Genomic DNA, 25,142 nt, shown 5'->3' with positions numbered 1-25,142 from the left:
TAGGAGGGTTGTATATTTCCAGGAGTTTATCTATCTCCTCTAGCTTTTCTAGTTTATATGCATAAAAGAGCTCATAGTAACCTTGAATAACCTTTTGGATTTCTCTGGTATTGGTTTTACTATCTCCCATTTTATTTGTAATTGAGCTTATTTGAATCTTCTCTCTTCTTTTTTTGGTTAATTTCACTCATGGTCTATGAATTTTATTTATCTTTTCAAAGAACCAGCTTTTTGTTTCATTTATCTTTTGTATTTTTGTTGTTGTTGTTTTTATTACACTTTAAGTTCTGGAATATATGTGCAGAACGTGCAAGTTTGTTACATTGGTATACACAAGCCATGGTGGTTCGCAGCACCCATCAAACCATCATCTACATTAGGTATTTCTCCTAATGCTATGCCTCTCCTAGCCCTCAACCCCCCAGCAGGCCCCAGTGTGTGATGTTCCCCTCCCTGCGTCAATGTGTTCTCATTGTTCAACTCCCACTTATGAACGAGAACATGCGTTGTTTGTTCTGTTCTTCAGGTCAGTTTGCTGAGGAATGATGGTTTCCAGTTCATCCATGTCCCTGCAAAAGGACATGAATTCATGCCCTTTGTTAATGGTTGCATAATATTCCATAGTGTATATGTGCCAACATTTCTTTATCCAGTCCTATCAATTGATGGGCCCATCTTTGAGTTGGTTCCAAGTCTTTTATTGTGAACAGTGCCGCAATAAACATAGCCGTGTACATCTGTCTTCATAAGTAGATCTGATTATAATCCCTTTGGTATATACCCAGTAGTGGGATTGCTGGGTCAAATGGTATCTTTCTGGTTTTCTAGATCCTTGAAAAAAAAGGAAGTAGCGCACACGTTTCCACAATGGTTGAACTAATTTACACCTCGCCACCAAGCAGTGTAAAAAGCATTCGAAAAATATTTCTCCACATCCTCTCCCAGCATCGTTGTTTGCCTGACTTTGTTAATGAATTGCCATTCTAACTGGCCCCGTGAGTTGGTAACTCCATTGTGCTTTTGATTGCATTTCTCTAATGAGCCAGTGATGATTAACTTTTTTTCCATAATGTTTGTTGACCTGCATAAATGTCTTCTTGCGAGAAGTGTCTGTTCATATCCTTCACGCACTTTTTGATGGCATTGTTTTTTTCTTGTAAATTTGTTTAAGTTCTTTGTAGATTCTGGATTTGTTTCAATGTTTAGAGCTCATTTTAGCAGTTCTTGTAGTGCTGGCTTGGTAGTGGCAAATTCAGTGTTTGAAAAAGACTGTAGCTTTCCTTCATTTATGAAGCTTAGTTTCACTGGACGTAAAATTCTTGGCTGATAATTATTTTGTTTAAGGAGACTAAATATAGGACTCCAATCCCTTCTAGCTTGTAGGGTTTCTGTTGAGAAATCTGTTAATCTGATAGGTTTTTCTTTATAGTTTACCTGATGCTTTTGCCTCATAGCTCATAAGATTCTTTTCTTCATCTTGACTTTAGATAACCTGATGACGATGTGCCTAGGCAATGATCTTTTTGTGATGAATTTCCCAGGTGCTCTTGGCGCTTCTTGTATTTGGATGTCTAGGTCTCTAGCAAGGCTGGGAAGTTTTCCTTGATTATTCCCTCAAATGTTTTCCAAACTTTTAGATTTCTTGTCTTCCTCAGGAACAACAATTATTCTTAGGTTTAGACGTTTAACATAATCCCAAACTTCTTGGAGGCTTTGTTCATTTTTGTTTATTCTTTTGTCTTTGTCTTTGATGATTTGGTTTCATTTGAAAGCCTTCCCTTCGAGCTCTGAAATTCTTTCTTCTGCTTGTTCAGTTCTGTTGCTGAGACTTTCCAGTGCATTTTGCATTTCTCTAAGTGTGTCCTTGATTTCCAGAAGTTGTGATTATTTTTTATTTGTGCTCTTTCACTGAAGAATTTTCTTTTCAACTCCTGTATCACATTTTTTATTTACTTAAGTTGGACTTCACCCTTCTCTTGTGCCTCCTTGATTAGCTTAATAAGTGACCTTCTGAATTCTTCTTCTGGCAATTCAGAGATTTTTTCTTGGTTTGGATCCATTGCTAGTGAGCTGGCATGATCTTTTGGGGGTGTTAAAGAACCTTGTTTTGTCATATTACCAGAATTATTTTTCTGGTTCCTTCTCATTTGGGTAGACGATATCAGAGGGAAGATCTGGGTCTCAAGGGCTACTATTCAGATAATTTTTTCCAATGGGATTCTCCCCTAATGTGATATTCTTTCTCCCCCATCCCCTAGGAATGGGGCTTCCTGAGAGCCAAATCGCAGTGATTGTTTTTGCTCTTCTGGATCTGGCCACCCAGCAGAGCTACTGGGCTCTGGGCTGGTACTGGGGAGTATCTGCAAGGAGCCTGTGATGTGATTGCCTTCAGGTCTTGCAACCATGGATACCAGCACCTGCTCTGGTAGAGGTAGCAGGGGAGTTAAGTGGACTCTGAGTGTCCTTGGTCGTGTTTTTGTTTAGTGCCCTGCTTTTGTGTTGGTTGGCCTCCAACCAGGAAGTGGCGCTTTCAAGAGCTCATCAACTGTGATCCTATAGGGAGGATGCGAGCTTGCCCTAGGGACACCTGGTTAAGTATTCAGGTTTCTCAGGCAGTGAGCAGGACCATAGAGCTCCCAAGAGATTATGACCTCTGTCTTCAGCTACCAGGGTGGATAGAGAAAGACCACCAGGTAGGGGCAGAGATAGGAGTGTCTGAGCTAAGTCTCTCCTTGGGCAGGGCTTGCTGTGGCTGCTGTGGGGGATGGGGGTGTGGTTCCCAGTCCAATGGAGTTATATTCCAAGGGGGATTATGGTTGCCTCTACTGAGTCATACAGGTCACCAGGGAAGTGAGGGAAAGCCAGCAGTCACAGGCCTCACCCTGCTCCCACACAGTCCGTAGTCCCAAAGGCCAGTGTAACTCCCACCATGCCCCCACAACAGCACCAAGTCTATTTCCAGACATCCAGTGACCAGGGCTGAGAACTTGCCCCAGACCACTAGCCTCCCCATTGAGAAACCAAGCAGACTCAGATTTTCAGCCTCACAGGGAACCTGCAGCAGTGATCCAGTTCCTTCAAAGGGTCTGTGGATTCTCTCAGCTTTCCTGGTATGTTCCTGAGGTAGTTCTTGGAGCAAAAGTTCATGATCTGAGTCTCCACACACTGCTCTATTTGTCCAAGCAGGGGCTGCAAGCTAGTCCTGACTCCTACCCACCATCTTCCTTAATTTCAGATGGATGCATTTTCATTGACTGTGCTGTATTGCATTTAATTGCAACATTTACAAATAAAGTATATTTGTGGAAATGAATCAAATCCCTAGGAAGAATATTTAATCCAGACAAAATTATTTAGATAAGACAAAAACGATCCAAAGACCACAACAAGAAGTGTTCCTCAACATTGTTATAGGGAGGGGTGGCATTATCCTGTATATCGTAAAGTCATGACACTACTGTGAACATGGCAAGGTTGGCAAATCCTGCTCCCTCCCCATCCTAGTCCATCAAGCAAGACCATACTTATACTATCCATGTCAGATAAGACACCTGACTTGTTTTCTTTAACAACTCTCCCAAGGAGGATCCACAGCCTTCATTTACAACCCATTGAAGTGTTTAGCAACTCTCAAGGCATTTTTTGAAAAATATTCCCCCAGCACTGATGCTCAAATCCCCAAACAACTATTTCCTGCAACATGTAATCATTAAGGCCATGACATGCTTGTGATATCTTACCTCAAGTGGTCCCTGATTCTGGTCTGCAACTCCCTCATCATTTAAGCCGTATCCTCTAATACACTGCCCACATTCCTCTGTTGTCTCCAAGTCCCCATTCCCTCTCACCTTCAGCAGATGCTATCCCTTGTTACTACTTATAATATTCAGTCTCAGCCAAGCTTCCTTCCTATCATTCTTTTCCATTCACGAATATTAGTTTATTCACTCACCCTCTTTGCTTTTCCTCTTCTCTCTGAAGACCTCTCTTCTTGGCTAAACCCAAATCCTCCCTGGCCTCCATTCTCTAGGATCTCATCCATCATGTACTTGCTCTTTCCTTTTACACTTTCACTGTTTCCCTTTCCAAGGGCTTTCCCCCCTTCTGCTATAAGCACATTCAAGGCCCTCATCAACCTAAGAAGTCCTTGGCTACTCTTCACCAAGCCCTGCAAGGTAGCATCTAACCTTTCCCCTCTTAATCAGCAAACTCTGAGAGGTAGTCAGCCTTCCTACAACCTTCCTCACCTCCAGCACTCTAAATTCTTGACTCACTCACTCACTCTGCAAACTCTTGCATCCCAGCTTCTACCCCACCAAATGTATTCACACAGCTTTCCATACTCCTGAAGATTCCAAATGGTCTCCTAACCCCAGTAATCATCTTCCTGAAGCTCTCAGTCACTTTGGCAGTGTTGATTTTATCCACTTCTTCCTGCAACTATTTTCTACTTTGAGGGGAAACCACAGTTTAAAGCCTAATTCTGTGAGTTATTCTGCCTCTCTGAGCCTATTTTCCAATTAGCAAAGTTGGAATAGATACTCACTTTACGGATTTTTTGTGAGCATTAAATGAGATCATACATGTAATATGCCTAGCATGTAATTGGCTGTCACAGTAAGATGAAAACTCTATTTACTTTTACTTTTCCTTGGTGTCAAAGTTCCTGAGTATTCTGCCTTTCTGATGACTCCTTTGTCTTCTTCATTAGATATACTTATTTCTTCACTTCACCTTCCACCAAACTTATAAAGTCCCATGGTTTCAAATATCATGTCTACATGAATAACCTCTAGGTCTGCCTCCAAACCTAGCTTCCCTCCCTGCCCACCCCTTTCTGATTGCCTACTGGACCACTCCTTCAGGTGTCACTTAGCACTTCAAATTCAATCAAAGTAACTGTCTTAAAATATAATAATAATAATAGGCGAGGGTAAGGTGAGGACTGAGCAGCGCAGTGGTCTGCTAAACAAAGTAATCATCTCTCCTCCAAAACCTGATTTCTACCTGATTTTCCTATTTCTGTTCATATAGCCACCATCTTTTCAATTATCTAGGTTCAAAACCTCCTCCAAATTCCTCCCTTTGTCCAAGAAAATGCTTGCCAATTCTGAGCAATTTTTGCCTCCACAATATCTGTCCTGTCAATCCCATGTCGATCTATTCATTTTCCTCCTTGCTCAGCAACTTAGGCCTTCAGGATTTTTTCTTAGATTTATTGCAGTGGCCTCTGAAGGATCTTCCTCCTTCCTATTGAGCACATTCCTGTCCATTCCCAGTATTTCAGTTAGAGTAATAATAATAATACTAACACAAAGCTTTGATCAAGACACTCTTCTACCTATAAAATCCTTCACGACTTCCAATGTAGACATGACTACTTGAACTCATCCTTCTTCTCCTGGAAAGCTTCAAGAAATAGTAAAGAAAAAAGAAAGAAAGACAAACAATCAGACTGCATTTTTGGTGAAGCTAGGAACTATATTCCAAAATGTTTGTATATACAGGAGCTATGCGGGAGGAAGGAGGAAGGGGTGAAAGCAGAGGAGATAGAAATTAACAGTGGCAAATTTAGACTCTGTTAATTTAGATTCTGCTCCCTGGGAGTACTTAACATTTCCCAGGAGGAAACATATTCAGTATACCAGCATCCCAGGGGTGACATGCGAAGTCTATAAATATGTGTGAATGGAGAACGATTAGGCTGTGGGCTTGAAGGTTATTCACACTCGATATTCGGTGATGTTCATATGAAAGAATGAAAGCTTATCTTATAAAAGAGAGAAATCCCTCAAAACAACTCCCCCAGCTAATAAAAAGACACTCATTTCAAGAATCCATGACTGTGTAACCATGAACAATCTGTACTATGAACAACTAAGTTTTGCTTAATTTAGAAAACAATCTACACTGTTCTTTTTGCAGATTCACACCATGTGTTCTCTAGATGCCTTGTTTTCACATGTAACCAAGATGTGAAAAAGACCCTAATACAAAACAAAATACTTTAACTCAAAAAAAAAAAGAAAGAAAGAAAGAAAGAAATTAACAGTGGCAGTCCTCACAAAGTGCCAACAAAAATATTATTCCTGGATGTGAGTAACACCCCAACATGCAAAGTTCTCTCCTTTGTCTGGAACAGCATGTGCAAAAACAAGAGTGAGTTGGATGGTGGCAGGAGGCCCTCCTGTCCCTGACTTAGTACACAGAAATAGAGGCGGTGGGCCATGTATTGAATTACGCAGATAAGCCATGCTTGCAGGGGGGAATTTGACATTGTAGTAGATTAGAAGGAAGCCTTCCAGTTGTGATCATTAATAACTAGCCTGAAATGCTATCCTGGGCCCATGGTAATGCAACTATTAAATCATAAATAATAAAAAAGGGATTAGCATAGACTGCATACAGAGATATTCTAAGAAAGAATAACAAAAGGGCAAAATCTATTAACAGAAGAATAATACTCTTTATAAAAATGTTTCTCGGTAGTCAGAAGTCTAAGTTTCAAAACACTAAATCAATTTTCCCCTTTTATGTGTCTGCTTGATCAGCATTAAACTGCTATGGCTAAAGTTTTACAGAACTCTATAACCTGAATGTTGGTCTCTTTGTACACATCTTTTCTATACTGCAGATCTTCATTCACTTTCATATGTGTATCATTTTACTGTCGTGTTACTTTTGTTCAGTAAAACTTTGTGATAAAAGTGGAGAAAATTTTCTGGGGAACAGATGAACATTATGAATAAGTAGGTATCATAACATTTAAAAATGTTTAATCTTATTGAAGCACTCATCTATGAGGAAATACTTAAAGGTTGAAATACCAAAATTCAGGTAAGAGTCGATGAGGCAGCAAAAGGAGATAAAGTATGAATAGCACACAGGAATGAAGTGTGGGGGAATCATCACAGAATTGCAGATGAAATGAGAAATGGTGCAAGATCAAATATACACTGTGAAAAACCCAGTGCAGGACACAGAGGATAGAAATGTGAACAAAAATGAAATGAAATGGCAATAAAGAGTTCATTGGGATTAAAGAGAAATTATATGACAGAAAGTGGAGATCCAACAAAAGCCTAACTGGTCTCTAAAGAAGGAAACCAAAATAATGAATTAAAGCAAATTTTTAAAATATAATTACAGAATTTAAAATATAATTTAGCTATGTTTTCATTTTTAAAAAATATTAAACTTGATCTAGATATTGAAAGAGCCACCTTATGCCGGGAGGAACTGACCTGCAATCGCCAATGCCCAGAAAGATCCTAATAAAGTTACTAAACTTCACAGAAAAAGAAAAGATACCCTGGGCCTCCAGGCAAAATGATCAAGTCTTTTATGAGGGGGAAAATTGAGCTGGCCTTAGACTTTCTTTTTCCTCTTTCAACTTTTATTTTAGATTCCGGGGTACCTGTGCAGGTTTGTTACATGGGAAAATTGCATGTCCCTGGGGTTTTGCGTACAAATTATTTCATCATCCAGGTAGCAGTGAGCATAGTACTCAATGGTTAATTTTTCAGTCTTCACCCTCCTCCCACCCTCCACCCTCAAGTAAGTCCCAGTGTCTCTTGTTCTCCCCTTTGTGTCCATGTGTACTCAGTGTTTAGCATCCACTTATAATTGAGAACTCTGATATTTGACTTTCTGTTCCTGTGTTAATTTGCTTAGAATAATGGCCTGCAGCTGCATCCATGTTGCTGCAAAGGACACGATTTCATTCTTTTTTAAGGCTGTGTAATAGTCCATGGTGTATATATACCATATTTTCTTTATCCAATTCACCATTAATGGGCAGGGTTGATTCCATGTCTTTGCTATTGCAAAAAGTGCTGTGGTAAAAATACATGTGCGTGTGTCTTTATGGTAGAATGATTAATATTCCTTTGAGTATATACCCAGTAATGGGATTACTGGGTTGAATGGTAGTTCTAAGTTCTTTGAGATATCTCTGGACAGCTTTCCACAGGAGCTGAACTAATTTACATTCCTACTACATTATAATAATGCTTATTATAGCAGTATATAAGCGTTCCCTTTTCTCTGCAGCCTCACCAAAATCTGTTATTTTTTTGACTTTTTAGTGCTAGCCATTCTGAATGGCATGAGATAGTATCTCATTTTGGCTTTGATTTGCATTTCTCTAATGATTAGTGATAATGAGCATTTTTTTCCCATGATTATTGACCACATGTATATACTTCTTTTAAGAAGTATCTGTTAAGCTGGGTGTGGTGACTCACACCGGTAATCCCAGCACTTTAGGAGGCCGAGGCTGGCAGATTGCTTGAGGTCAGGAGTTCAAGACCAGCTTGGCCAACATGGCAAAACAGTGTCTCTCCTAAAAATACAAAAATTAGCCAGGCATGGTGGTGGACACCTGTAATCCCAGCTACTCGGGAGGCTGCAGCAAGAGAATTGCTTGAACCTGGGAGGCAGAGGTTGCAGTCAGCTGAGATTGAGCCATTCCATTCCAGCCTGGGTGATAGAGTGAGACTCCATCTCAAAAAAAAAAAAAAAAAAAAAAAAGCGTCTGTTTATGTCTTTTGCCCATTTTAAATGAGGTTATTTTACTTGTGAATTTGCTTAAGTTCCTTATATATTCTGGATATTAGACCTTTGTTGGATGTATAATTTGCAAATATTTTCTCCTATTCTTTAGGTTGTTCATTTACTCTGTTGATAGTTTATTTTGTTGTGCAGAAGCTCCTTAGGTTAATTAGGTCTCACTTGTCTAATTTGGTTTTGTTGCAGTTGCTTTTGGAGTCTTTGTTGTGAAATCTGTGCCAGGTGCTATGTCCAAAATGATATGTCCTAGGTTTTCTCTTGGGATTTTCATAGCTTTAGGTTTTATATTTAAGCCTTTAATCGAGCTTGAGTTGATTTTTGTATGTAGTGAAAGGAAAGGGTCCAGTTTCAATCTTCTGCATATGGCTAACCAGTTATCCCAGCTCCATTTACTGAATATGGAGTCCTTGCCCTATTGCTTGCTAGTGTTGACTTTGTTAAAGATCTGATTCCTGTAGGTATGTGGCTTTGTTTCTGGGTTCTCTAACCTGTTCCATTGGTTTATGTGTCTTTTTTTGTACTGGTATGATGCTGGTTTTATTATTGTAGCCTTGTGGTATACTTTGAAGTCAGGGAGTGTGATGCCTCCAGCTTTGTTCTTTTTACTTAGGATTGCTTTGGCTCTTCAGGCTCTTTTTGGGTTGCATATGAATTTTAGAATAGGTTTTCCTTTTCTTTTTTTCTGAGATGTGATTTCACTCCGATGCCCAGGCTGCCGTGATCATGGCTTAATGCAGCCTCGACCTCCCAGGCTCAAGTGATCCTCCCATCTCGGCCTCCCAAGTAGCTGGGACCACAGGTACATGCCATCATGCCTGTCTACTATTTTGTATTACTTATAGAGATGAGGTCTCCCTGTGTTGCCCAGGTTGGTCTCAAACTCCTGGGCTCAAGTGATCTTCCTGCCTCTGTCTCCAAAAATGCTGGGAATACAGGCATAAGCCACCATACCTGGCCAGTTTTTTCTAATTCTATGAAAAATTACACTGGTAATTTGATACAAATAGCATTGAATCTGCATGTTGCTTTGAGTAGTATGGCCATTTTAACAATGTTAATTATTCCTATCCATGAGCATGTAATGTTTTTCCATTTGTTTATGTTTCTCTGATTTTTTTCAATAGTGTTTTGTAATTCTCACTACAGAGATCTTTCACCACCCTTGTTAGCTAGGTATTCCTAAATATTCTATTGTTTTTGTAGCTATTGTGACTGAGATTGCATTCTTGATTTGTCTCTCAGCTTGGACATTATTGGTGTGTAGAAATACTACTGATTTTTGTACATTTATTTTGTATTCTGAAATTTTACTGAAGTTGTTTATCAGTTCTAGGAGACTTTGGGCAGAGATCATGGGACTTTCCATGTAAAGAATCATATTGTCTATGAACAAAGATAGTTTGACTTCCTCTCTTCCTATTGGGATGCCTTGTATTTCCTTATTTTGCCTGATTGCTCTGTCTAGGGATTCTAGTACTATGTTGAATACAAGTAGTGAGAATGGGCATCCTTGTCTTGTTCCAGTTCTCAAGGGGAATGCTTCCAGCTTTTGCCTGTTCAGTATGATGGTGGCTGTAGGTTTGTCATGGATGGCTCTTATTTTTTTAAGGTATATTCCTTCAGTGCCTAGTTTGTTGAAGGTTTTTAACATAAAGGGATGTTGAATTTTGTTGAAAGCTTTTTCTGTGTCTATGAAGATGATCATGTGTTGTTTTTAGTTCTGTTTATGTGATGAATCACATTTATTTATTTTTGTATGATGAACCAACTTTGCATCCCAGGAAAAAAGCCTACTTGATCATGGTGGATAAGATTTTTGATGTGCTGCTGGATTCAATTTGCTAGTATTTTGTTGATAAATTTTGCTTGTGTGTTCACTAGGGATATTGGCCTGAAGTTCTCTTTTTTACATTATGTCTCTGTCAGGTTTGGTTATGAATGATGCTGACCTCATAAAATGAGTTAAGGAAGCATCATTCCTCTTCAATTTTTGGAATATTTTCAGTAGGATTGGTACCACCTCTTATTTATATGTCTAGTAAAATTTAGCTGTGAATCTCTCTGGTATAGGGCATTTTCTTGTTGGTAGATTTTTTATTACTGATTCCATTTCAGAACTTGCTATTGGTCTGTTCAGGTATTCAGTTTCTTCCTGGTTCAAACTTGGGAGGTTGTATGTTACAAGGAATTTATTGATTTCTTCTAGGTTTCTAGTTCTTGTGCATAGAGGTGTCCCTAATAGTCTCTGAGGTTTTTGTTTTTTGTTTTTTGTTTTTTCCATGGGGTCAGTGGTAATGTCATCTTTGTCATTTCTGATTGTGTTTATTTGGCTCTTCTCTCTTTTTTCTTTATTCGTCTAGCTAATGGTCTATCAATCTCACATATTTTTTTCAAAAAACCAACTCTTAGTTCCATTGATTATTTTTTATTATTATACTTTAAGTTCGGGGATACATGTGCAGAACATGCAGGTTTGTTACATAGGTATACATGTGGCATGGTGGTTTGCTGTACCCATCAACCCATCGTCTACATTAGGTATTTCTCCTAATGCTATCCCTCCCCTAGCTCCTCACCCCCTAACAGGCCCTCGTGTGTGATGTTCTCTTCCCTGTGTCCGTGTTTTCTCATTGTTCAACTCCCACTTATGAGTGAGAACATGCAGTGTTTGGTTTTCTGTTCCTGTGTTAGTTTGCTGAGAGTGATGGTTTCCAGATTCATCCATGTCCCTGCAAAGGTCATGAACTCATCCTTTTTCATGGTTGCATAGTATTCCATGGTGTATATGTGCCACATTTTCTTTATCCAGTCTATCATTGATGGGCATTGTGGTTGGTTCCAAGTCTTTGCTATTGTGAATAGTGCTTCAATAAGCATACGTGTGCATGTGTCTTCATAGTAAAATGATTTATAATCCTTTGGGTACATACCCAGTAATGGGATTACTGGGTCAAATTGTATTTCTGGTTCTAGATCCTTGAGGAATTGCCACACTGTCTTCCACAATGGAAGAACTAATTTACATTCCCAACGGTGAAAAAGCGTTCCTATTTCTCCACATCCCCTCCAGCAAATGTTTCCTGACTTTTTAATGATTGCCATTCTAACTAGCATGAGTTGGTGTCTTACTGTGATTTTGATTTAAATTTCTCTAATGACCAGTGATTATTAACTTTTTTCATATGTTTGTCGACTGCACAAATGTCTTCTTTTGCAAGTGTCTGTTCATATTCTTTGTCCACTTTTTGATGGAGTAGTTTTTTTCTTGTAAATTTGTGTAAGTTCTTGATAGATTCTGGATATTAGCCCTTTGTCGGATGGATAGATTTCAAAAATGTTCTCCCATTCTTTAGGTTGCCTGCTCATTCTGATGATAGTTTCTTTTGCTGTGCAGAAGCTCTTCAGTCTAATTAGATCCCATTTGTCAGTTTTGGCTTTTGTTGCCATTGCTTTTGGTGTTTTAGTCATGAAGACTTTGCCCATGCCTATGTCCTGAATGGTATTGCCTAGGTTTTCTTCTAGGGTTTTTATGGTGTTGGGTTTTATGTTTAAGTCTTTAATCCACCTTGAGTTAATTTTTGTATAAGGTGTAAGGAAGGGGTCCAGTTTCACTTCTCTGCATATAGCTAGCCAGTTTTCCAAACACTATTAAATAGGGAATCCTTTCCCCATTGCTTGTTTTTGTCATGTTTATCAAAGATCATGTTGTTGTTGATGTGTGGCATTATTTCTGAGGCCTCTGCTCTGTTCCATTGATCTATATATCTGTTTTGGTACCCATACCATGCTGTTTTTGTTACTGTAGCCTTATAGTAAAGTTTGAAGACGAGGAGTGTGATGCCTCCAGGTTTGTTATTTTTGCTTAGGATTGTCTTGGTATGTAGGCCCTTTTTTGATTCCATATGAAATTTAAGATAGTTTTTTCTGATTCTGTGAAGAAAGCCAATGGTAGCTTGATAGGAATAGCATTGAATCTATAAATTACTTTCGGCAGTATGGCCATTTTCACAATATTGATTTCGCCTATCCATGAGCATGGAATGTTTTTCTGTTTGTTTGTGTCCTCTCTTATTTCCTTGAGCAGTGGTTTATAGTTCTCCTTGAACAGGTCCTTCACATCCCTTGTAAGTTTTATTCCTAGGTATTTTATTCTCTTTGTAGCAATTGTGAATGGGAGTTCACTCATGATTTGGCTTTCTGTTTGTCTATTATTGGTGTACAGAAATTCTCGTGATTTTGCACATTGATTTTGTATCCTGAGACTTTGCTGAAGTTGCTTATCAGCTAAAGGAGATTTGGGGCTGAAACGGTGGGGTTTTCTGAATATACAATCATGTCATCTGCAAGCAGAAACAGTTTTACTTCCTCTCTTCCTGTTTGAATACTCCTTATTTCTTTCTCTTGCCTGATATCCCTGGCCAGAACTTCCAATACTGTGTTGAATAGGAGTAGTGAGAGAGGGCATCCTTGTCTTGTGGCAGTTTTCAAAGGGAATACTTTCAGCTTTTNGTATTTTATTCTCTTTGTAGCAATTGTGAATGGGAGTTCACTCATGATTTGGCTTTCTGTTTGTCTATTATTGGTGTACAGGAATTCTCGTGATTTTTGCACATTGCTTTTGTATCCTGAGACTTTGCTGAAGTTGCTTACCAGCTAAAGGAGATTTGGGGCTGAAACGGTGGGGTTTTCTGAATATACAATCATGTCATCTGCAAGCAGAAACAGTTTTACTTCCTCTCTTCCTGTTTGAATACTCCTTATTTCTTTCTCTTGCCTGATATCCCTGGCCAGAACTTCCAATACTGTGTTGAATAGGAGTAGTGAGAGAGGGCATCCTTGTCTTGTGGCAGTTTTCAAAGGGAATACTTTCAGCTTTTGCCCATTCAGTATGATATTGGCTGTGGGTTTGTCATAAGTACCTTTTATTATTTTGAGATACATTCCATCAATACCTAGTTTATTGAGAGTTTTCAGCATGAAGGGGTGTTGAATTTTATTGAAGGCCTTTTTTGCGTCTATTGAGATAATCATGTGGTTTTTGTCATTGGTTGTCCAATGACTCCATGTTTAGCCCTCATTTCAGGAGGGCAGCCTGGCCAGCAGATTGCTCCAGCCAATTGGCAAAATACTTCTGTCGTGGGGACATGCAAGATCAGATAGCCAGAATGGTTCTGCTACATCGATTTGTTTCTATAAGCACAGGTCCCACATACCCTAGGAGTGGCACTGCTCCTTCACAGCACTTATATAGTCTGAAAGTATGCTGTTCATGAGTTTATTTGCTTACTTCCGAGTACTTCCCCGCCACCAGTAGGATGTAAGCTCTGTGAAGAGGTTGATCTTAGCTACCTTGTTTGTCACTGGATGTTCAATGACAAATCAGTTTCCAGCAGAGAAAGTATTCAATGAATATCTGTTGAGGACATAAATGAATTACTGCATGAAATAATGTATTTAATTACAGACTTCTCCTCTTGACTGTAAGCTCTCAAGACAAAGTATTCTGCTTTATACATCTTGGTCCTCATGCTGGCATACTGCCTCCCATATGAGGAGGCATGAAATCATTATCTTTGAGTGCATAAATAATTAAATGAACAAACAGATGAATGAGTGAATGAATGAACATACGCTATCTACACTAGACGTTCTTAATTTTATCCTCACATTAGAATCACTAGGGAACTTTTAAAAACTGCAATGCCCGGGACCAATTAAACTAGAATCTGTGGGGGTGTGCCCCAGGCATGAGTATATTTTAAAGCTCTTTAGGCAATTCCAAGTGCACAGCCATAGTTGAGAATAGGGTGACCAGCCACCAGGTTTATTCAGGATTGATGCATCTCCCAGAGTGCAGGAATTTAAATGCTAACACTATGACTACACTGTGCGAGCCTGGATGGTTGGTCACCCTAGCTGAGAACCACTGATCCAAACTGTCACCCACGGCCATTCTTGAGTGACGTATTTTCAATTTTTGAAAGTCAAGATTCGTTGGTTTCATGCTTCCATTTGACACTTGCCTAATTACATTCAGGCCTGTAGCTCACCTTGACCTCAATAACTGCTTCCTGCTATGTGTCCCTGTTTAGGCTCGAGCTGCTATTATTGACTTGGGTGACATACTAATTTGTAACATACAAATGGCAAAGGGAATGATTAAACCTTTCCAGCAAGTCAGCACCAACCAGTAGACCAGCTAAAGAAGCAAAGGAACATGTAAAGTGCTACCTTTTCGAAAGGAGTCACAATGAGCCCTCACTTCTTTTCCTTCCCAAATTGATGACAGTATATTTTGACACATTTCTACTTATCACTTGTGTATGCCAGTTACCCTGGTATGAGTGTGCAGTCCCTCTTGTTACCTGAGGAGATAATTTTTAATGGAAAATTCCATGTGAAAGCTGAAATTATATTCATCATTGTAAACACTAATAAATTTACTTCAAGTATGTGGTCGATAATAAGGGCATTAATGTGTGGACACCAGAATCAGAAATGCTCTTCAACCTATGAAGGGAACTGAGCACCACAGCTCTCAAGGGCCTTGTTACTCAAAGCGTGGCCCCAGATCAGCAGCAGCGGCCTCATCTGGGAGCTTGTTATACACACGGAACCTTAGGCCCCACCCAAGAGCTACTGAATCAGGTCTGCAGCTGGGACCCAAGAATCTGTGTCTTAAAAAGTTCTCCGAGTTGTACTCATGCATGCTAAAATTTGAGAAGTATTCACTTAGCAAATATTTTTTGCCTAATGTATAATGTCAGTATCTCAGATCCCAGCGGGAAGAGGCGAGGGTAAGCAGGAAAGGAGGCACACAGCGCAGTAGTTCCCAGCCTCTGCTGCATATTGGAAGCACCTGGAGAGCTTTAAAAATATCCACACCTGGATCCCATCCCAAGCAACATGATTTAATTGGTATGGGATGCACCCTGGGCAAAGCTTCCCAGGTGATTCTAACGTGCAGCAAAGTTTGGGAATCACTGATATGAGTTAACCACCAGGAACCCTGCCCCTCTCCTCATTGTTTCTGGCCTTGACTGCTGGCGAACCCAGAGGAATGAACAGCGTACACATTTGCTATCTTCCTTTCCCAAACATCAGAAGCAGCAATGATGAAGAATTCTCCGGATCTGACTCTCACCTCTGGTTTGATGAATACTTGTTCCACTTACTCTGTTAGTAGCTGTTTTATCTTTGACTCTTCAACCTCCCTGGATCTCAGTAGTCTCATGTGTTTCAGTGAGACAGGAGACAATAAGACCCAGTCTCCAGATTAATTGGGATGTTACATAGGACATGTGGAAGTGCCTAATACTTTGCCCAGCACATGTTTGATGTTTAAAAACTCTGAGCCAAGGAAGATTGTCTCTTTATCCTCCTCCCTGATCGTGAGATATCCAGCAGCATGAAGCTGGGCAAATATTTATAGGTGTCTCTTCTTCAGTGCACTAAGGGTGTTGGTGAATTGTGAAAAACCTGTTTACACATGAATTCACTTATACAATCTCATTTCAGTCTCACACCCCAGCCACGTAAACCGGATAATATTTATTGCCTCCATTTCACAGATGATCAACAGTGGCTGAGAGGAGTCCATACAGCCACAGGGACTCTCACTTGGACCTCCTGCCTGGAGCCTAATGTTCCTTTAGTTACTGTACTGCTTCCATTTCCAGCTTCCCCTCCAGCTGCTTGGCAGGCTACCTCTATGTGCAGGATGCATTCACCTAGGAGAGCTCTGGGCTGATAGAACTTCCTGTGATGATAGAAATGTTCTATATCTGTGCTTTCCAGTTCAATAGTCACTAGCCACATGGAACTAAAATGTGGCTAGCCTGACTGAGGAATTATAACTTTAATTTTCTTTAATTTTAATTAATTTAAACTTAGCCACCTGTGAACTGCACAGCTCTAGAGACAGAATCTGGAGAAAAATGAGAACCTGAGAAATAGTTCCAATGGCTTCTACCCACAAATCAAAGCAAACCTAAGCCACTGGTTTGCCTCTCTGTTAAAAGACCTTCCTAACTCTTTTTCAGGAAAATGGCAAGTTGGTACACTAGTTGATGAGAGCACCTTTCCCATGCAAAATACTATTCAAGGGATGCCGTGAAACTAGTGATTGGCCAGCAGAAGCAAAATGTGTGGTAGAGCAGAGCTTCTTGAAATTGAGTGTGCACACAAGTCATCTGGGATCTTGTGAAAACACAGATTCTGGTTTAGTAGGTCTGGGACAGGGCCTGAGGCTTGCATTTCTAACATGTGCCAGGGTGGCGCTGCTGCAGCTGCTCTGTGAACCACACTTTGCCTAGCCAGACCGTAGAGCAGTGCTGCTCACCAGGCCAGTTTTGCTCCCTTCACACATGGGGGCATTATGGCAATGTCTAAATATATTTTTGAGCATCATGTCTGGGAGGATGGGGACGGGAAGTGCTATTGACATCTACTGGGTTCAGTCAAAGTGTGCTATTAATAATCTACAATGAACTTGTATGCATGCATCAGAATATCACATGCACACCATAAACACGTACACGTATTATATATCAAAAAAGCATGGAGCTTCAAAGACCTTCTTTTTAAAAAGCTAACATGGTGAAACCCCGTCTCGACTAAAAAATACAAAAAACTAGCCAGGCGTGGTGGCGGGCACCTGTAGTCCCAGCTACTCGGGAGGCTGAGGCAGGAGAATGGCGTAAACCCGGGAAGCGTGGCTTGCAGTGAGCTGAGATCCGGCCACTGCACTCCAGCATGGGTGACAGAGACTCTGTCTCAAAAAAAAAAAAAAAAAGTTAAAATTTGTAATAATAATAATAATCTACAATATACAGGAGAGCCCCGTGACAAAGAGTTACCCAAAATGTCAATAACACCAAGTTTGAGAAACCTGCTGTATAGCCAAGTCGGCTCTTCAGGAATAGGGGCATTAATGGCAGAGGGATGGAGCAGGTGCTCTTGGTGTAATAACTGATCGTTGTTTTCTCTCTTCCACTCTTTTCTCCCACTTGTCCTCATACAGGAGCCAATGCCTCGGCCCCAGACCAACTGAGCTTAGCTTTAGCCTGGAACAGAGTTGACATCGCTCGCAGCCAGATCTTTATTTACGGGCAACAGTGGCCGGTAGAGTATATGTCGTCACCTGTGAAAAGCCCACTTTGGTTGGGCAAGGGTATTTGTTTAAGGAGCCTCTGAGATGGGCTCAGAAAACGATTGCCTTTTCTTTAAGATGGAATGTGTTCCTTGGCAGCGAAGTCCCTGTCCTGGGCTCCTTTTCTCATATTTAGGAAAGCACCGCCATCTAGTGGAACTTTCAACTGAACACAACTCCAAATATTTCCATCTCTATGAGTTGTCTTTAATAGCAATTTTCAGCTGCAAATGATGCCATTTATTTGAATACATCTGAAAAAAATATAAGACGAAGCTGTATTAAAATTAAGGAAGGGGTATAATTATTAATTTGCTTCTGATTGTCTTTGATAGAGGCAAAGGGAAGAGGTTGCTGCCCAAGTGGTGGCAGCCCCCGCTGGTTTATGGCTGGGTCACACCTCAGGATGCAGAATTAGCAGGCTTCCCTATGCAGGCACCATCTGGTCCTGGTAGCTGAGCACAGGTCCTCCCTATTTGCAAAGAACAACATGAGGAAACCAATGCTTTATATAACTGTTCTTGGTTTGCTTCCCTCAATTGACTCTACCAAAAATAAAAATTTGAGAGATTGGCCATCAGGTGGTATATGTATGCATCCACAGGAGGCAGCCCAGCAGCCTGAAACTTGATTTCTGTGCCTGGAATCACAGCACTCACTGGCAGGCCTTATCTTACTACTTCCTTTCCCCTAGAGAGTCTCTGCCTGGGATTGAGCCCTTGTCTTCACTCAGTGCTGGTGGATTGCTAACATGGAAAGATTCGTTAGAGTCTAGACCCTGCGACATTTTTGTGAAATGAATTGAACAAAAATCTAAGCCACTGGCAAATCCAGAAAGTAGGCTGGTTGTTCTGCTTTGTTCTGTTTTGTTTTGTTTTGTTTTTCAGTTAAGTGACATCTTTGTGGTCTTGCTTCTACACAGAGACCCAGCATTGATTTAGGGCCTTTGGTCTGTTGACTTGGGTCCCTCTTCTCAAGTCGGCCTGTGGTCTCCCTCAGAGCCTAAGGATAACAAAAATGAAGACAGTGAAGTACCCCCTTTGACACTTCACTGGTGTTGAGATGTTTGATCAGATAATTGCAAGGGGAAAAACCTTATGAACACTTGCACCTTCTTGGGATCCAGAACAAGAGATTCAGGGAAGAAATAGTTTTTGGAACTAGAAATGCTTGATTTTTATTAGCAAAGACAGGCCCCCAAACATGGGAGGGGTTGTGGCTGTCCCAAAAGTGAATCTGTAAACAGTCTTGCTAGCATGTTCTTAGATGTGATGAAGGTTTACTGGATGTCAAAGGCATCCCTTTCTAAGCTGTTCAAGTGAACACTAAAGAACTGCAGTCCTAGATAGACCCTGGGGCAGACTAACTCAGTGACTTGGTTTGCAGGTGGGATCTCTGGAGCAAGCCATGTTGGATGCCTTAGTTCTGGACAGAGTGGATTTTGTGAAATTACTCATAGAGAATGGAGTAAGCATGCACCGTTTTCTCACCATCTCCAGACTAGAGGAATTGTACAATACGGTAGGGCCAAACTAAGGCACTTTTTATTTTCTTTTTTGTTCATTTGTTTTACCTTCTCCTGCCCCCCATATGCCTGTGATTCTCTTCCCTTCTCCTCTCCAAATGCATGGTTCATTGATCATAAATACTCCCTTAGACCTACATAGATGACAAACACCAAGTCACCAAGATTCCGCTTGTTTTAATTGCTCAGTTGTCAGCATCTAAGGCAAAAAGTTTTGTGATAACCTGAGTGTATCATTCTCATATTCTTACACAAAACCACAAGGCTCTGGAAATGAGAACACAGTTTGTTCTGTAAGGCCAGAGGGTGTTAGAGGCAATTAGCAAACGAGGATTGATTAAGCATCAAAAAAGGCCAATTAAGTATCCTACACCATTTTGTTATCCTCAGAGCTATGAAGTTCATTCTTCATAGTTCAGTTATAAAATGGAATAAAAGGTAAAATATCTCTTCTTTGGAGTTACTCAAAAATTTTGGGTTTTTTTGTTCGTTTGTTTGTTTGTTTTTTAAGCTTAGTAATGATTTGGTAATTTACTCACTAGGGATACCAAGGAGTAATCATAGGTAAAACTACTGTTTATGAAGTTATTGAGAGCATTCACACAAGTTAAGTGCATTGGCTCTGAGCTCACACTAAAATCCAGTGAAGTTTAAAGAGCAGAAATTTTTCCCCCATTTAACAAATGAGGAAACTGAGGCTGTCTTAGTCCATTTGTACTACAGTAGCAAGATACCTGAGACTCAGTAATTTATAAACAACAGAAATTTATTTCTCTGGGTTCTGGAGGCCGGAGAGTCTAAAATCAAGGCTCTGGAAAGTTCAGTGTCTCGCGAAGGCTGCTTTTCTCTTCCAAAATGGCACCTTGTTTTTGCATTCTCCAGAAGGGACAAATGCTGTGTCCTCACAAGGCTGAAGAGACAGAGGGCAAAAGGCCTGAATGTTGTGTGAAGCTTCTCTTATAATGGCCTTAATCCCCCTTACAAAGAAGGAACCCTCAGGACCTGATCACCTCCCAAAGGCCCCACTTCTTTTCTATTATTATTATTATTATACTTTAAGTTCTAGGATACATGTGCAGAATGTGCAGGTTCGTTACACAGGTATACATGTTAAATGCCCCACTTCTTAACACTAGTGCATTGGAAATTAAGTTTCAGCATGAATTTTGGAGAGGACACAAACAATCAAACCATAGCAGACGCCAAGGTGAATTCAAGGTCACAAAACTCCTAAGAAAGAAGCCAGTGAGTACCGAACCCAAGCTTCTGTCTCAGATTATTCTACCCCTCATTTTCACAACGTCTCTGTCCCATCACGCAGAGGGCAAGCAGGATGAAGCTTATTTCCTGTCCCCAGCCAGTGGTAGTTGTTAGATGGTACCACCGTGGCACCATCTGCAAAAAATAGAAACGGGTTAGCAGAATGGCTCCTGGCTTCTGTTTTCTCCACAGACTTTTCTTAGTTCAGCATACTGAGACTTTCAGGAAGAATGATGGGTTTTCAATTTGAAAAAATGAATAAATAAAGACAAGCGTTGAATGGCCTATCAATTAGAGAATCAAGGGAGTAGAGTAATTTATTCTAAAGACTGGGGCAGGGGGCGGGGGATAGGAAAATTCTAGACTGAGAAAGGCCAGTAAGTTTGATCACTTCAGTCTGCTAGTGGTGGCTTCCCAGAATACTTTGTTGACAATTATGGAACAGTAAATAGCCTCAGTAATAATAATAGCTAACACTGATTGGCATTAAGCACCATTTTTAATAGCTTTATAAAGATTATATCATCCTCACAACAACCCCATCAGATAAAGTGATACTATCATTCCCATTTTAAAGATAAAACTGAGTCACAGTTTTAAGTAGCTTGCCCATGTTCAGAGCCGGTAAGCGGCAGAGGTGTAGAGGCAGGCACCCTGACTCCAGAATCTGTAGGTTCAATCACTGCACAATCCAGCATCCCCTCAGTGGAAAAAGAGCTCTGATGGGCATGTCCACATGAATGGGCAGGTCGTTGCAGCAGTTCACAGGCCTGTCTAAATACTTGAATGATTGCAACAGTGCTTAAGAATTTGCCATTGGCTGGGTGCAGTGGCCTCCCAGCACGTTGGGAGGCTGAGGCGGACGGATCACTTGAGGTCAGGAGTTTGAGACTAGCCTGGCCAACATGATGAAACTCCATCTCTATTAAAAATACAAAATTTAGCTGGGCGTGGTGGTGCATGCCTGTAATCTCAGTTACTCCAGAGGCTGAGACAGGAGAATTGCTTGAACCCTGGAGGTAGAGGTTGCAGTGAGCTGAGTTCACACCACTGCACTCCAGCCTGGGTGACAGAGCAAGACTAACTAAAACAAAAAAAAAGAAAGAAAAAAGCCATCACTATTTTAGATTCTCTCATAATCTAACCAGATTTAGCAAATAAAATGCAGGAATGCCCACTTAAATGTGAATTTCAGATTAACAACAGACAATTTTGTTATATCCCAAAGATTGCATGGGACATACTTAGGTTAAAATTGTACGTTGTTTATCTGAAATTCAAATTTAATTAGTCATCTTGGATTTTATCTAACGTTCCTATTCCTAAAAGACAATAGAATGGCAACTTATTTCACTTTATATTTACCTCAAACAAACATCCATCTTTTTTACAAAACTCTTTTTTTTCCAAACAGTCTGTGACTTTTTCTTTAAATCAAGTTGCAGCAAACTGTCATCCAAATCCAGCCTGCTGCCTGTGTCTGTATGCACTGCAAGCTAAGATTTTTTTTTTTCACATTTTTAATGGTTGAAACAATCAAAAGAAAAATGCTATATTCTATGACACATTCAAATAATATGAAATTTGACTTTCTGTGCCAATAATTAAAATTTCATTGAATCATAACCAGGCTCATTTGTTACATATGAGCTATGGCTACTTGCACATTTACAACAGCAGGGTTGAACAGTTTCAGTAAAGACTGTGTGACCCACAAAGTCTAAAGTATTTACTCTCAGGCCTTTTACAGAAAAAGTTGGCCAACCCTCTTCTCAGACAATTTCTCATTCATGATGAGTAATAAACAAGTTGCGATGGCAAAGTGCCCAAGTGTATTTCCAATGCGGTCAATGGGGCCTATTGTTCTCCCACCCTCATCCCAGCCCCCGGCTGCAAAACTGGCTTCTTCCATCACATTTTGGCCCAGCTGTCAACAGAGTTGACAACCTCCCTTACAAAGTTTGAACCTAGAACCTCAAATACATTTGCTTGAGGGAATACAATTTAAAAAACTGCCAACGTGTTTGTTTAGAAGAAACAGGTATGGCCGGTGTGGTGGCTTATGCCTATAATCCCAGCACTTTGGGAGGCTGAGGCAGGAGGATTGCTTGAGGCCAGGAATTCAAGACAAGCCTGGGGAACATAGTGAGATCCCATCTCTAAAAAAAAATTTTTAATAAAAACATTAGCCAGGCATGGTGTTGTATACCTGTAGTCCCAGCTACTCAGGGTGCTAAGGGGAGCCCAAGAGTTCGAGGCTGCAGTGAGCTGTGATTATGCCATTGCACTCCAACCTGGGTAACAGAAGAACCTGCGTCAAAACAAAACAAAAAAAAAGTCACTGACAAAGTTTTTCATCTGCAAATGGGGACAATGTAAAAGAAAGAAAGAAAAGGCAGATACACTGAGCAACTAAAACAAGGTCCATCTTAATGAACTGCCCTCCACCAGCCAGTGCCCTTCCTTCCAGATCCTTCTTGCCTTGCCAACCAGAGCCCCTGACTAGCAAAACTGTTTGATTCTTCTTTATTGTTTTCAGAGACATGGGCCCTCAAATACATTGTACCACTTGGTCAGGGATGTCAAAAAGGTAAGAATCCTCTCGACTGCAGGTCGGAGGCCCTGTCTTGACTGCTTCCTGTGATTAGAGAGTGCCTCTGTTTTGCATGAGCTGCCAGAGTATTCCTGTCCCTATCAGGTGCCCCTCATTTTGGAACAGCGTGTGTGCGTGTGTCTTTTAACTCTGAAGCTTCTGTTCATGATGCAGCTGTGGTGTTATCACCAATCGCCGTGCTTTTAGATGCTTTTGTTGGACATAATGCTTTTGGGTAGTGGAACTCTCAGCTTTTCCCTTGCCAAGTGGATTTATGCCATTACCTGTATTTTTCCATATGCCCCTCACTGTTTGGGGAGCTGGTTTCCATGCTGCCTGACTGACCACAAGAGTAAATTTTCATTCACCAGCTCCTGATACAATGTCACATCTACTACTACATAGAGTATAGTCAGTAAGCATAGCTCCAAATTTTCTAAAAACAGGGACTAAAACATAAATATGCATTCCATTCTTCTAACATTCTATTTTTTCCAGAATACTTTTTCACTCTTGTCATCTCATTGGATGGGAAAAAAGTGTTGGTAGGTATGGATCAGGTAGAATTATTTTCATTTTACAGATGAGGAAGCCGAACTACAAGGAGATGAGAGCTATATTGGTGGTTAGTGAAGAGCTAGGTTTAAAGCTCAGTTTCTTTTATTAATAATGATAAAATAATAATAACAGTCATGAGCTAGTGATGACTAGGTATACAGCATTGCTGCATACTTTCAGTGCATCTTAACTCATTTAATCTTCACAACAATTCTATGAAATAGAATTATTATTTGATTATTACAGGCTAGGCACAGTGACTCATGCCTGTAATCCCAGCACTTTGGGGGGCCAAGGTGGGTGGATCACCTGAGGTCAGGAGTTCAAGGCCAGCCTGGTCTGGTCAACATGGTGAAACCCTGTCTCTACTAAAAATACAAAAATTAGCCGGGTGTGGTGGTATGCACCTGTAATCTCAGCTACTTGGGAGACTGAGGCAGGAGAATCACTTGAACTCGGGAGGTAGAGGCTGCAGTGAGCCGAGATCGCGCACTGCACTCCAGCCTGAGCAACAGAGTGAGATTCCATCTTAAAAAAAATTATTATTTTATTATTATAATGTAGTTTTATTCCCATTTAAAGACAAGAAGAATGAGGCATAGGGAGATTCTGTTTAATCTTAGCCAAGTGCTTGTTCTTTTGCCCCATATTATCTCCTTCAGAGGTAGCTTGAGTTCTGAACCCTTAAACCCATCCCAGAAAGTGATGTTTTAATTCCAAAAAATAAAACAGAAGATGGCACTGCCCCCGCCCCATACAGATGTGCCCATACACACATGCACACATATGCCCACTATCACCACTTAGTAACAATTGTTCACGAAAGTCCACAGGACATATTCAAAGAAAGCTACAAAGTGAAGTCAAAAATACAGTATGATTCCTTCATCTCACAGGAAGTGATTGGCTAGAATTGCCCTTAGGCATCGTGTAACTACTTTTTTATTTTTCCTTTGAAAGGGCAAGCAAAGGCCCTGGGCTGCTTATAATGTACCTATTCACCTGCTGGACCTTTGCTAAGAATGAGCAAAGGATATAAAAATAACACACAAAAAATCAAAATCTCCATCCTTTGGCCCTTGTAAACTTTCCTCCCATCTCACGAAGGACTTTTCATCTGCCTGAGTGGGTGAAGCCTGTAGTTCTTTCAAAACAAGGGGAGAAGCCACTATGCAATCTGTACTCCCAACTCAACAACCACTTTCCTAAGATTGTATCTTTCACTGGTCTACCCATTCCATGCCATCATAGTAGATCTGCCTTCAACAAACCCATTTCTCTTTTCTTTGAACCTTCCAGTTTTGTCTGATTCATCCTGGCTTAAAATTGCCTGAAAACTAAACTCAGAAGATTAGAAGTAGACACATTTGATGTGTCTTCTTCAGCGAGATAGTTGTTGCTCATGTTCAATCAAATGTTTTGAGTTTTTCTAAAGTAATGACCTGGGGTATTCCCTCCTTCCTTAAGTTAATCTCTGTCCCTGA

At 40.4% G+C, this 25,142-nt stretch overlaps 1 protein-coding gene across 21 annotated transcripts in view; it reads left to right on the top strand.

Moving 5' to 3' along the window:
- The window catches only part of TRPM3 (transient receptor potential cation channel subfamily M member 3), a 931,696-nt gene that overhangs the window by 800,348 nt on the left and 106,206 nt on the right, over positions 1 to 25,142 (top strand). For all 21 annotated transcript variants that reach the window (XM_017873090.1, XM_017873069.1, XM_017873076.1 and 18 more), the window contains 3 exons: positions 17,594 to 17,694; positions 19,109 to 19,243; positions 23,047 to 23,097. In XM_017873090.1, the coding sequence (XP_017728579.1) occupies positions 17,594 to 17,694; positions 19,109 to 19,243; positions 23,047 to 23,097 (287 nt within the window). The remainder of the gene's footprint in view (positions 1 to 17,593; positions 17,695 to 19,108; positions 19,244 to 23,046; positions 23,098 to 25,142) is intronic.

This window comes from Rhinopithecus bieti, unplaced genomic scaffold (assembly GCF_001698545.2).
Source record: "Rhinopithecus bieti isolate Rb0 unplaced genomic scaffold, ASM169854v2 scaffold_7648, whole genome shotgun sequence".
NCBI classification, from domain to species: Eukaryota; Metazoa; Chordata; class Mammalia; order Primates; family Cercopithecidae; genus Rhinopithecus; species Rhinopithecus bieti.
This window is presented reverse-complemented; position numbering and strand designations above follow the sequence as displayed.